Raw genomic sequence first — 10460 nt, 5'->3', positions numbered from 1 at the left:
TTTGGAAAACATAGTGTTGATGGGTTTGAGAAGCTAAAAACAATCTTTTTTTATAAAACATATTTAAGAGGCAAACGGAAGCGATTTAAAATAACTATTATTTTAAGACCATTTTTAACAAAACCACCAAGCATCCAATTACATGATATAGAAATATTAAAAACAACACATAGGATGTTTAGAAGACAACCTTTGAAGACTTTGATCCCACTTAGCAATTGGGGAGTTGATGAAGATGGCAAAAGCTCAAAATAGAACCTCTCTATAATGTATCCACCAACTACACAATGTCACCAAGAATGCTAGTTCTCATCTTGTATAAAGTACTTCTTATCCTTTAAGTACTAAAAAGAGAGCAATTAAGTACTAAAAAAGAAGCATTTCCAAGCACCACTTACTTGCAACTAGACTTCAAAAGAGAGCAAGAGAAGCAGAAGAAGAAGAAGAAGCCCATGACTTTATGGAGAAAAAAGATAAAGTCTAACCTCAAATGCAAGCCCCATGCATCCGTTATATACTCACAAAGGGAATCTAATGCCCACAATTTCATTAAATGAGAAGTGATTGACAACTAAAGGAATAGTGCATGGAGTATGAGGCAAAACAAGTAACAACCCATCCCTAGAGGATGGGTTCAGCCGAAGTTAGTCATAGAGGGGCCAAGGAATGTTTAACACTATACTTTGTATAACTTATGAGCATGTTAATGTCTATTTCTAGTTATATTCAGTATCCCAAAAGCTTGTACATGACATAATACATTATACAATATGATATAATAACTAGTTATAACCTTTAGACACATTATTTTCATAAAATATAAATTTCCCTAATGAAATATAAGAGTTGAATTTATTTATTAATAAACAAATTACTAACAAATATTCAAGAAGTGACAACTTGCGAAAGGTGTGACCTTATAGAATCATATGTTATTAGCAAACATCATTCTGAAAAGATTCTTAAGCATATAGATCCAACAATCTCCCACTTGCACACGATTCATTGCAGATTGACATAGACATTGGTTGATGTTTAGCACCAGACCAATGCCCCCAAAAACACACGAAGAGTTTCCATCTAGTAATTACCGATTTTCAAGAGCTCCAAGCCTCAGTTGGTTATAAGGTGTTGTATCGGTTATCCCTTTGTCTCAGAAATCATGTTAAACATGAGATATGGATCATAATCAATATCATACGTTGTTCAACTTCTAGTAAGGCCTTAGATGTCTAATTCACAACGAAAAAGAGGAACAAATCTCATATTGACTACATACACCTCTCATGCAGTTCATGCTATATCCAACAGTAGTCCTTATAACTGCCTTTTAACAGAAACAACGTTAAACCATATCATACAACAATTCCTACACTTAAGTCCCATATATGTATTTCAGGTCGAAGAATACAAAGATACTACCTTTATCAAACATAACTCATGACTACGGTCCATGAAGTGATCTTGACGTGGGTCTTGTCCAATACTTATTCTCCAATCAAGTAACTATGAACTTGCAACCCTTTGCTATTTTCATCTCCATGAAAATCAACCAATCTAATTATATTAGTCTTATTTCGTAGATGCTCCGACAATTATGAACGACTATGGACATTTAGAATAAGTATGTTATTCAATGATTAAACATGTTAATATAGAACACAAGTATTTAATGAAAATATCATATCCAATATATCAAGATATTACAATATATGCTGTTTATATTGTTCCAATATCCAAATATTGCATTTCAATCAAATCTAATCACTTATAACAACTAGTTCATATAGTTCAAGCGTGACCCTCATGCTTTAGCTAATGAAGGAACTTAGTTAAGTAGATTCGTCAAATTTGATTTGTAAAAACTTTGCGAATGCTAACATTTTCCGTTTCATATATAACACATATATAGAGAAAACTCTTGAGAATGTTTAAATATGACTTAGATATCAGTATTAGCGTAATGGGATTACTCATAATAATAAATAAACTAATCATTTAAGCATCTTCATTTGTGGTTTCCTAAACAACAATGTATTATGACTCTATAGTGTAACTGTAATTAAAATCTACTTGGAACTTCTTTCCATGCAATCTTTTATTCATTTATAATGAATACACGTCTGATTGTGATTAATGATCATCTCAATCTATTTGGAAGTTAATATATGTGTAACAGTTTACACATATCTTTCTTTAAAATACTCCGCGGATCAGGAATATTTCTTTAGTTCTTCGTAAGTATTTTAGAATGTTCTTATCAGTCATCCTATGACTTATTCTCAGATTATACTGGTATCTTTTCGTCATGCTCCAGGCATACAACATATATGGCCTTTATGCATAGCATGACATATATGATGAATCCAATTGCAGCAACATATGGAATATAATCATACTATCTAGCTCAACAGTGAAAATCATAAAATGTTACAAGAAATCTCAGCTCATAGTGTCTTACGCCTTTTCAAAATCAACCTTGAACACATCAACTTTTACATTTGTTTCTTGCAGCAATCAACAATTTCATTAACAATTAAAAATTCGTCAAGGATTTGACGGCTTTTGATAAAAGATTACCCACTTTAGTTTGTGGTTAGTCTTTGTTAAAGATAGATCTAAAGTCTTTCAAGAACAAAGACTAACCACAAAAGAATCAACGTAAATAAAACTGAAAGACTTTAACTACTAAGCTATTTTGTGTGAGTTTTAAATGGAAATCTTGTACAAATTTAACGCTTTTATCCACCTACCCAATAATCTGTTTTACCATCTTTGATGTATATGTTAATAACTAACAAATACAAAAATGTTTCTGTTTATGTCTTTTTAGTTCTTGCTTATGCAAGCAAAAGTGACCCTAAAACATACTTTTAAGATAATATATTCCAATAGCTTGTTTTGGCCGACAACAAATTTTACAATGGAAGTTGTCTTAAATCATCCCACTACGGATGGACTTACTTTGATAGAAGTTTGCCACAAGTGAGATGCTTATCTTTTTGTGGTCGATGTCTCGCTAAAACTACGCAATATATGGCCAAAGCTAATAGCAATTGGCAGACAATATATATCTCTAAGTCTTGTGAGATTTCATTTCATTTGATGCCATATCTATCTTTTAAACCCTAATCTTAGACTTATGATATCTATCATGAAAACCGGAATCCTAAAACCTCGGATATATCAAAAAATTTGCAAAGATATGACGTATCTAGATGTCATCAACGCATGTTGAAGTGTAAGGACACAAGATTTGCACATAAAGCTTGCACAATTCGTGTTTGATTGAGACAAGTCCCTCGAACAATAAACGTGTTTGACAACAAGTTTTTGAAAGCTTTTAACTTTTAATTTTTTTATAAGAACTTGAATTAATGAAAATACTTTTTTTTGGAGTAAGAGTTTAGAACTTTTTGTTTTATAACAAAAAACTTATAATCCGAATGTCACTTCAAGTAGTTTTTAGGAGCTTTTAGCTTTTATGTAATTTTAGATATTTCACAAGCTTACAACTATTTTTGTCAAAAACTTTACACAAATAAAAGCTACAACTTCTAGCATCCAAGTAATACTTTCCAAACATACATTATGTATTCGAGGCGTGTGGGATTGAGACCTTAAAGTTTTACATATGTTTATTATGTATGTTCCGTGTCTAGCGATCTACAGAGTTCCAAACGAAAAGATGAAAAAGTTTTCTACAATCCAACACTGTTCATCGAACTTTAAATGTAGATACTTCCTCTCAAACGATACAATCCAACATTGTTCATCGAGCTTTAAAATATACGTGAAAACTATATCAAAAACTCAAATCATGACAAACTTTGCATATACATGTACTTTTCCGGATGTAACAATTGTATTTAAAGCTTGAATCTTGACACACTATCCATCTCTTTTAGATAATACAATTCCATACGCATTATAAAATCTTGAAAACCCTAATGCCATGCATAGGAACCAACATATTTACATAACTGACCCCTACTATAGGAGCTTTGGTTAGTGAAATTCTATAAAACCTAGGGTGTTAAAGTATACCTATTTACAAAATTAGAAAGCTAACCTATACTAATCAAGTCCTCATCTTTAAAACTTTTCAAGAAAATCCAAAAGTACAAAGTCGAATCAGGGTGCATAAATAAACAACCAACATAAGTTATCCACAAAGTTTTAAAGTTATAATCTCAAATTTATACATGCATTATGCTTTTCTTGACAAAGAGTGTTCTAATAACTTCAGAAGTATCCGATTCCCAATACGAAAAGTCAAAAACCCCTTACTTTAAATGACCATATTACCCTCTTTCCAGTCTTTAGATTTTCTGGATGACAACCGAGTTAGCAAGGCCAGCCTGGTCAATGGTCTGAGTGGGATCAGTGAGTTGCTTAGGTGGGAACCCGACTGTCTGAAGCTGATAAGTCCTTGAACCATCTGGCCTAGATGCATTGATGAAGGCTCGAATATCTGCAACAGTATGATGGTGGTTAAAGTGGGCAATCATGCGGGTCCCATCAGCTAACCGGAGCTGGATTGAGGTTGATGGTAGGGTGGTGTCCAGAACTAGGCCGCCAGATGGGGAGGAGGTGACTGGCGGCGTGTTGGCGGCAGTATTGGAAGTGTTTGTTTCATCTGTGTTGTTGTTGTTGTTACTGCCGCCTAGGGTTCTTCCTACTCCTTGAAATGCAACTTGGGTTGCCACCACTGGTTCCTACAACATATAAAAAAAAATAATAATAATGGACTTTTTGAGAAACAAGTAATCAATAATGAAGATACTCACAGGACGATTCTCATCCCTTCTTATCAAATTGACATGAACCGAGGATCTTCTATCTGCAGGCTCAAGCTCTCTTGGACACTCGGATTTCCTGATGCTCTGTACAAACAATTAACATCAGACAGTAGACAGTTGACAATAGACAGTTGACAGATGACAGTGAAAATGGAAAATTGTTACTTACTTCAAGGAAAGGTGCATTTTCAGGGTCATCCAACCTTCTCAAAGGTCCATCATTTACAGTAAAACCGTTTCTCCAAAAGACAATGTTGTGTACAACATTTTGCGGTTGCTCAGGGGCAGCTTGGGCAGCTGGGACAGGCTCACCGGTCAGTAACCGCCCGGTGCCCGTAAAACTTCTTGAACTTGAGGGGCGAAGATTTTCCATGGGCCCTTCAACACCACCTAATTGTCTTGCTTGGTTGAATATTTCATCCACATCATTTCTCTTATTAGGATCTTGGACAAGCATACCACTGTAAAAACAACATTAATCTCACAATCTTTAACATGTCAAATTGGTGAAATAGAAAAAAGAATTGGCTAAAAATGGAACATGTAAAATGGATTGAAAGTCCCCCATAGTGGCTGTTTCTTTCTAGACTGAAAAAAGAGATGTATGCCTGGATAAAAACTTTGTAAGCATAAAGTCTGTTTCTTTCTACACTGAATAAAATGTCATAATGAAACTAAATGACCGTTTTACCCTTGCATTCCAACAAACAACTTTCATAATAGTCATCAATTTTAATGTGAGAGGAGTTGGGAGGAAAGGGCAGATAGGTATAGGGCTAGTGTCGGAATACATTAAGCCAGGTTTTTTTGGCTTAACCCATTATGTCATTCTGTCCTGATTAAGTAAAAAAAGAAAAAACCATGTATAGCTGTCCAGATTAAGTGCTTAACCTATTAAGCTCATAACCCATTAAGTAAAAAAAAAACAACCCTTATGACATCACAACATGTATTACCATGATACTTATATGATCAAATGATTATATCCCTAACCTGTGCAAGTGTGTATCAGTTTATGTCAAAATTGATGTTTTTTTTCCTAATTATCATAATTCCAAGAAAGAAACTAACTTTTATGACGACAATCTCTTGAAGCATATACGAATAACAACAAAAGTTATAACATTTCACACATGATTCCAACAAACTATTCATGTTCTATTCAAACAAAGAAAGCTCCATCATAACTCAAGTGCACGTAGATCATTAAAAGGATAATCCAAAACCTAAGGCACTCCATAATTAAGTCATGGTTAGATGGTGTTTGGATGTGTGTTCAAAGTTCAAACTGATTATTGTGACTTGAAGTCATAGCAATCAGTTTTGGGTTTCATCCAAGCTATTATGATTATGATTTTTCTATTATTTAGGATGAAAATTATCAGATATTGAGATGCAGGTATTTATCCCTAACTTAATTGATTATGTAAGTCTAACAGACTTCGAGTACAAACAATCACTTTCAAAATGCAAATCCGGATACCCCTAAAGTGTACCCACATGTTTAATTCAAACAAGTACTCTTTTCATTTGTCAATCGGACTTCATTTTCAAAACATAATCATCCCATATACAGGATCTGCTTTAGTTTCAAAAAAAGGGCCACCACCATTCAAGTTTCAAGCTCTTCGGTTCAAGAATCCCCTTCCCCTTATATCGATTTGCATACTTAAATCTTAACAGAATTCTTTAAACTAGACTATAATTCATATAAAGAAAGTCTCCACAATTACAATTTGACCTATATTCGTTTATTCTAAAAAGACCCCAAAAAAGGTACAATCTTTCTATAACTTCCACAATTTCTAGGTAAGAAAACATGAGATTAACAATAAATTATGTTGAAAAAAAACCCAATTCCAACTTTCTGATAGGCTTATACAGTAACAGCAAATAATGAAAAAGAAAAAAACTAGGGTTTATGAGTAATAGAGAAATTGAGAAAAACCTCTTTTCGCCACCGGTATAGTACTCCTGAGGGCCATCGGAGTCGCTGTCAGAATCATTAGCGGTGGGGCGATTCAAATCGGAGAGGGTCCGAATACCACCGGGTCGACTGGTTGAGGGTTTAGCCGGCTTCTTATCGCGCGAGGTCATCGTTTCTTGATGGTTCCTCTGGATTCGGTGGTAGCTCGATCAGAGAGGGGGTTTGGAAATTGGAATTTTATATTGAAAAGTAACGAACTTTATTGTAGGTGACAAAATAAAAATACTGTGGGGATAATTGAAAGTTGAAACGATTTCACGTTTTAAGTTTTTAAAGATGAGTTAAAATACGTTTGTTTCACAGCTGTCATGTGATATATTTTTTTGTATTATAAAACTTAAAGACAAATTGGTATTTGTGGTTTGTTAAGAAGATAATGACTTAAAAGGTAATATATTATTTGATTTGTACACATTTGGTCAATGGTTTTTTTTCGTCCACATTTACCCCTTCAACTTGTTAAACTGTACACATTTAGTCCTTATTACCGGCTACTCCAGGTTAGCCGATAAAAATGACTTAATAGGGTAATATATTTCTCACTTTGTACACATTTAGTCCTTAATATTTTTGTACACATTTAGTCCTTAATATTTTTTTTTGTTACAAAATAAGTCATTTTTGTTTTTGTACTCATTTAGTACTTATGAATGATTTATTTAGGTTTTTCTCGCGATATCTTACGTGAGATAGCCATATGGTGGTGGGATAGGTTGAGGTGGTCCTGCTATATGTTGTATGCCAAGATACTTGGTGCGGGCCGGCTGTAAGCTGTAGGCACGGAGGCTCGAGAAGAGCAGTTGGGTTAAGGCGGCATGCCAACAAACCCTGGGTATTCCAGTCCGATGACTGATTGGACATGTTGCATGTTGGCATTCCAGTCCGATGACTGATTAGACCAATGTATTCCAATCTGATGAGTGTGGGCCCGTTATGCATGATAATACGTTTGTTGTATCGAGTATTTTAGGGAAAATTCACTAAACTTTGTGTTTACCCAGTTGTTTATGTTTTCAAGTTCTATCGTTGATCGTGGGAAGGCGAAGGCATGACTGTATACACTCATCAACAGTATTGAGGATTCTACGTTTCTTATATTACTCTGATTTTCGATAAATGTATTTTGGAATAAACATTTTTTTCTTAATAATGGATTTATAAGCAAATTTGAATCGATTTCTTGATCAAAGCTTTAGTTTTTTGAAGAATAAAACCCCAAAAACGATTTTATGTTCGATTTTTGAAGAGCAAACTTAATTTCCAGAAAGGAAATCGAAGATTTCTGAGTGTGTGTTCATGTTTATCTTTTTTTGAGTGTGTGTTCGTGTTCATCTTTTTCTGTGTTCGTGTTCAGATTTTCATATTCGATTTTTAAATAATAAACACAATAACACACACACATAAGATTTGGGTATGTATTCTTGAAAATCAAATGAACATATACGAAGATCTGAAAATCGTATGAATATATCTGAAGATCTGAAAATCAATGTGTGTGTTCTTGAACAAAAATCGTGTGTATGTGTGACATCCCCAAAATCACGGCCAGAAAAGACCGGTTTCATTTATGCTTTTAAAATAATTTCAGAGTAAATCCATTGATTTAAAAGAGTTGCGGAATTTGTCCCCAAAACAATACATGATAAAATAAAGTTTATCAAAGCATTTCTTAAAGAAATGTATTTTCATTATATATCAAAACTCGGGATGTCATGTTCCGATACAGACACAAAAGCATAAACAATAAAACATAGACCTTACACAGTTATATATAACTATTGGTCTATAAACAAAAACATCTTCACAAGTTCTCCAACTTATGCTCTCGCGCCACTACCTGTAATACAAAGAAACTGAGTGGGTCATGCTTGGGAGCCTGGTGAGCATATAGGGTTTTCAACCCACAATAAATAATTATATTTAATTTCACCAACCAACAATAACTCGATTACCCATTCCCGTTATCCTCACTTTACGTCCCTAAAACAACAACTATCACAAGGGACCTAATCTAGGATTTTCATCGGGACGGACAATACTACAAAGGGGTTTCCTCAGCAATGAATGTCCTAAAGCAACCATGAGGGGGATAGAATACAGCAAATGAACACCCAAGTTCACCAACACCTACAGGTTATGAGCCTGCCAGCATTCCACAGGACAGTCTAGAAAGAGTCTGTGGTCGTCATCCATATTCTGCTGAATGACTAGATCACAATCACATCGAGGCCTCTCATCAGTTTATCACACATCAACTATCTACCCAAGTTCTACCCAACATTTTTGTAGATAAAAACATACATATGCATTCATATGCAACTTAAAAACTGATAAGATACTCATTCAATACTCATCCCAAATAAACAGAAAACATATATATATATATATATATATATATATATATATATATATATATACATATATTTATACACACGTAACACGTATTCTAAAGTAGATACTTCATATTTATGTGTTAGAAGAAAGGGAATATACACTCACATAGAACGTATACTTAATACATTCAACAATACTTGTATTAAATCGTGTTTATGAAAGAGACTATGCACTCACTTGATCAGAAGATGATCGGACAGCACTACGGCTCTAAGAGTAGTACTTCTTCGGTGAAACTAGAATATCTTCAAACACCGGGCTTCTCGCGGGCAGAGCTTCGGCTCGGAAACTCTTTTTCTTCTCGGGATCTTCGGGCTTCGGGACTCGCTTCGGGTCTCGGGATGATACCAGGGCTTCGGGGGGTTAAAATAGGGCTTAGAGAGGGTATCGGGTGTGAGAGAGTAAGGGAGGAGCAACCAAAATCGGCTGACCCTTGATTTCTATTTATAGGGTGAATTTTCTGGGTTCACGTCGTGAGTTTCAAGTGCTCACGTCGTGGGGCTTGATCTTCACTGCATGCGTCATCACAAGTGGGGTCTGACAGAGTCCAGGTGACATTTTTCTGAGTTCACGTCGTGAACACAGTGTTCACGTCGTGAGTTCTGACACAGGATCGGATTTTGTGCCCCGAACTTCAGAAATTCATATCTTTCGCATACGAGCTCCGTTTTCGACGTTCTTTATATGCACGCGTAGGTGAGACTATGCTCTACAACTCTCGTTTAGACTCCGTTGGCTAATTTTGACTTTATTTTTATTATATTATTATTATATTATTTTTAGTAGGCCGAGACAGGAAAACTCCGTTAGAAATCCATAACTTCTTCGTCTGACGTCCGTTTTCGTCTGTCTTTTTACCGTTTGACTACTATCGATAAGATATTCAATTCTCATTTGGAAAGTTTCGGCTAGAAACCACTCGATCTCAAATTCGAGTTTCGGGTTGCATACTGCTAAGCTGAAACTTAGAAAAATCATAACTTCCTCATACGAAGTCAGATTTGGGCATTCTTTTTATGCACGCTCTCGGTTTAACGTATTCTACGACTTTCGTTTAGATTACTAAGGCTAGATATCGCTCTATCTTAAATTCGTATTTTATGTCATACAGTGTCGTGCCGGTTCTGTCGCAAAACTTCGACAGGTCATAACTTCTTCGTTATAACTCGGATTTCGGCATTCTTTATATATTCGGAAACCTCGTCACGACCACTACGTCTTCATGTATCAATATTGGGTTTTTCTAACATCTCATTTTGACGCTTATTCTTAGCCTT

General features: G+C 34.9%; 1 protein-coding gene across 1 annotated transcript; it reads right to left on the bottom strand.

Annotated features, from left to right (window-relative positions):
- Positions 1-4122: 4122 nt before the first annotated feature.
- On the bottom strand, positions 4123-6983 carry LOC145124716 (plant UBX domain-containing protein 4-like). Its single transcript, XM_079060164.1, has 4 exons — positions 6751-6983; positions 4972-5263; positions 4791-4886; positions 4123-4718 (listed from the first exon to the last, which is right to left on the bottom strand). The coding sequence occupies exons 1-4, from the start codon at positions 6897-6899 to the stop codon at positions 4323-4325; spliced, it is 933 nt and encodes a 310-aa protein (XP_078916290.1). The 5' UTR covers positions 6900-6983; the 3' UTR covers positions 4123-4322.
- Between the last annotated feature and the right edge of the window lie 3477 nt (positions 6984-10460).

The sequence above is a fragment of the Lactuca virosa genome, chromosome 7 (assembly GCF_052849685.1).
Source record: "Lactuca virosa cultivar CGN04683 chromosome 7, Lactuca_virosa_CGN04683_v6, whole genome shotgun sequence".
Classification (NCBI taxonomy): Eukaryota; Viridiplantae; Streptophyta; class Magnoliopsida; order Asterales; family Asteraceae; genus Lactuca; species Lactuca virosa.
Note: the sequence above shows the minus strand (reverse complement) of the source record. Positions and strands in the feature narration are given on the sequence as shown.

Coding starts and splice junctions, on each gene's coding strand:
- LOC145124716 (XM_079060164.1), bottom strand. CDS start 6,899: ATGACCTCGCGCGATAAGAAGCCGGCTAAACCCTCAACCAGTCGACCC. Junction 5,264..6,750: donor TATACCGGTGGCGAAAAGAG/GTTTTTCTCAAT, acceptor TTGTTTTTACAG/TGGTATGCTTGTCCAAGATC. Junction 4,719..4,790: donor GAAGGGATGAGAATCGTCCT/GTGAGTATCTTC, acceptor TATATGTTGTAG/GAACCAGTGGTGGCAACCCA.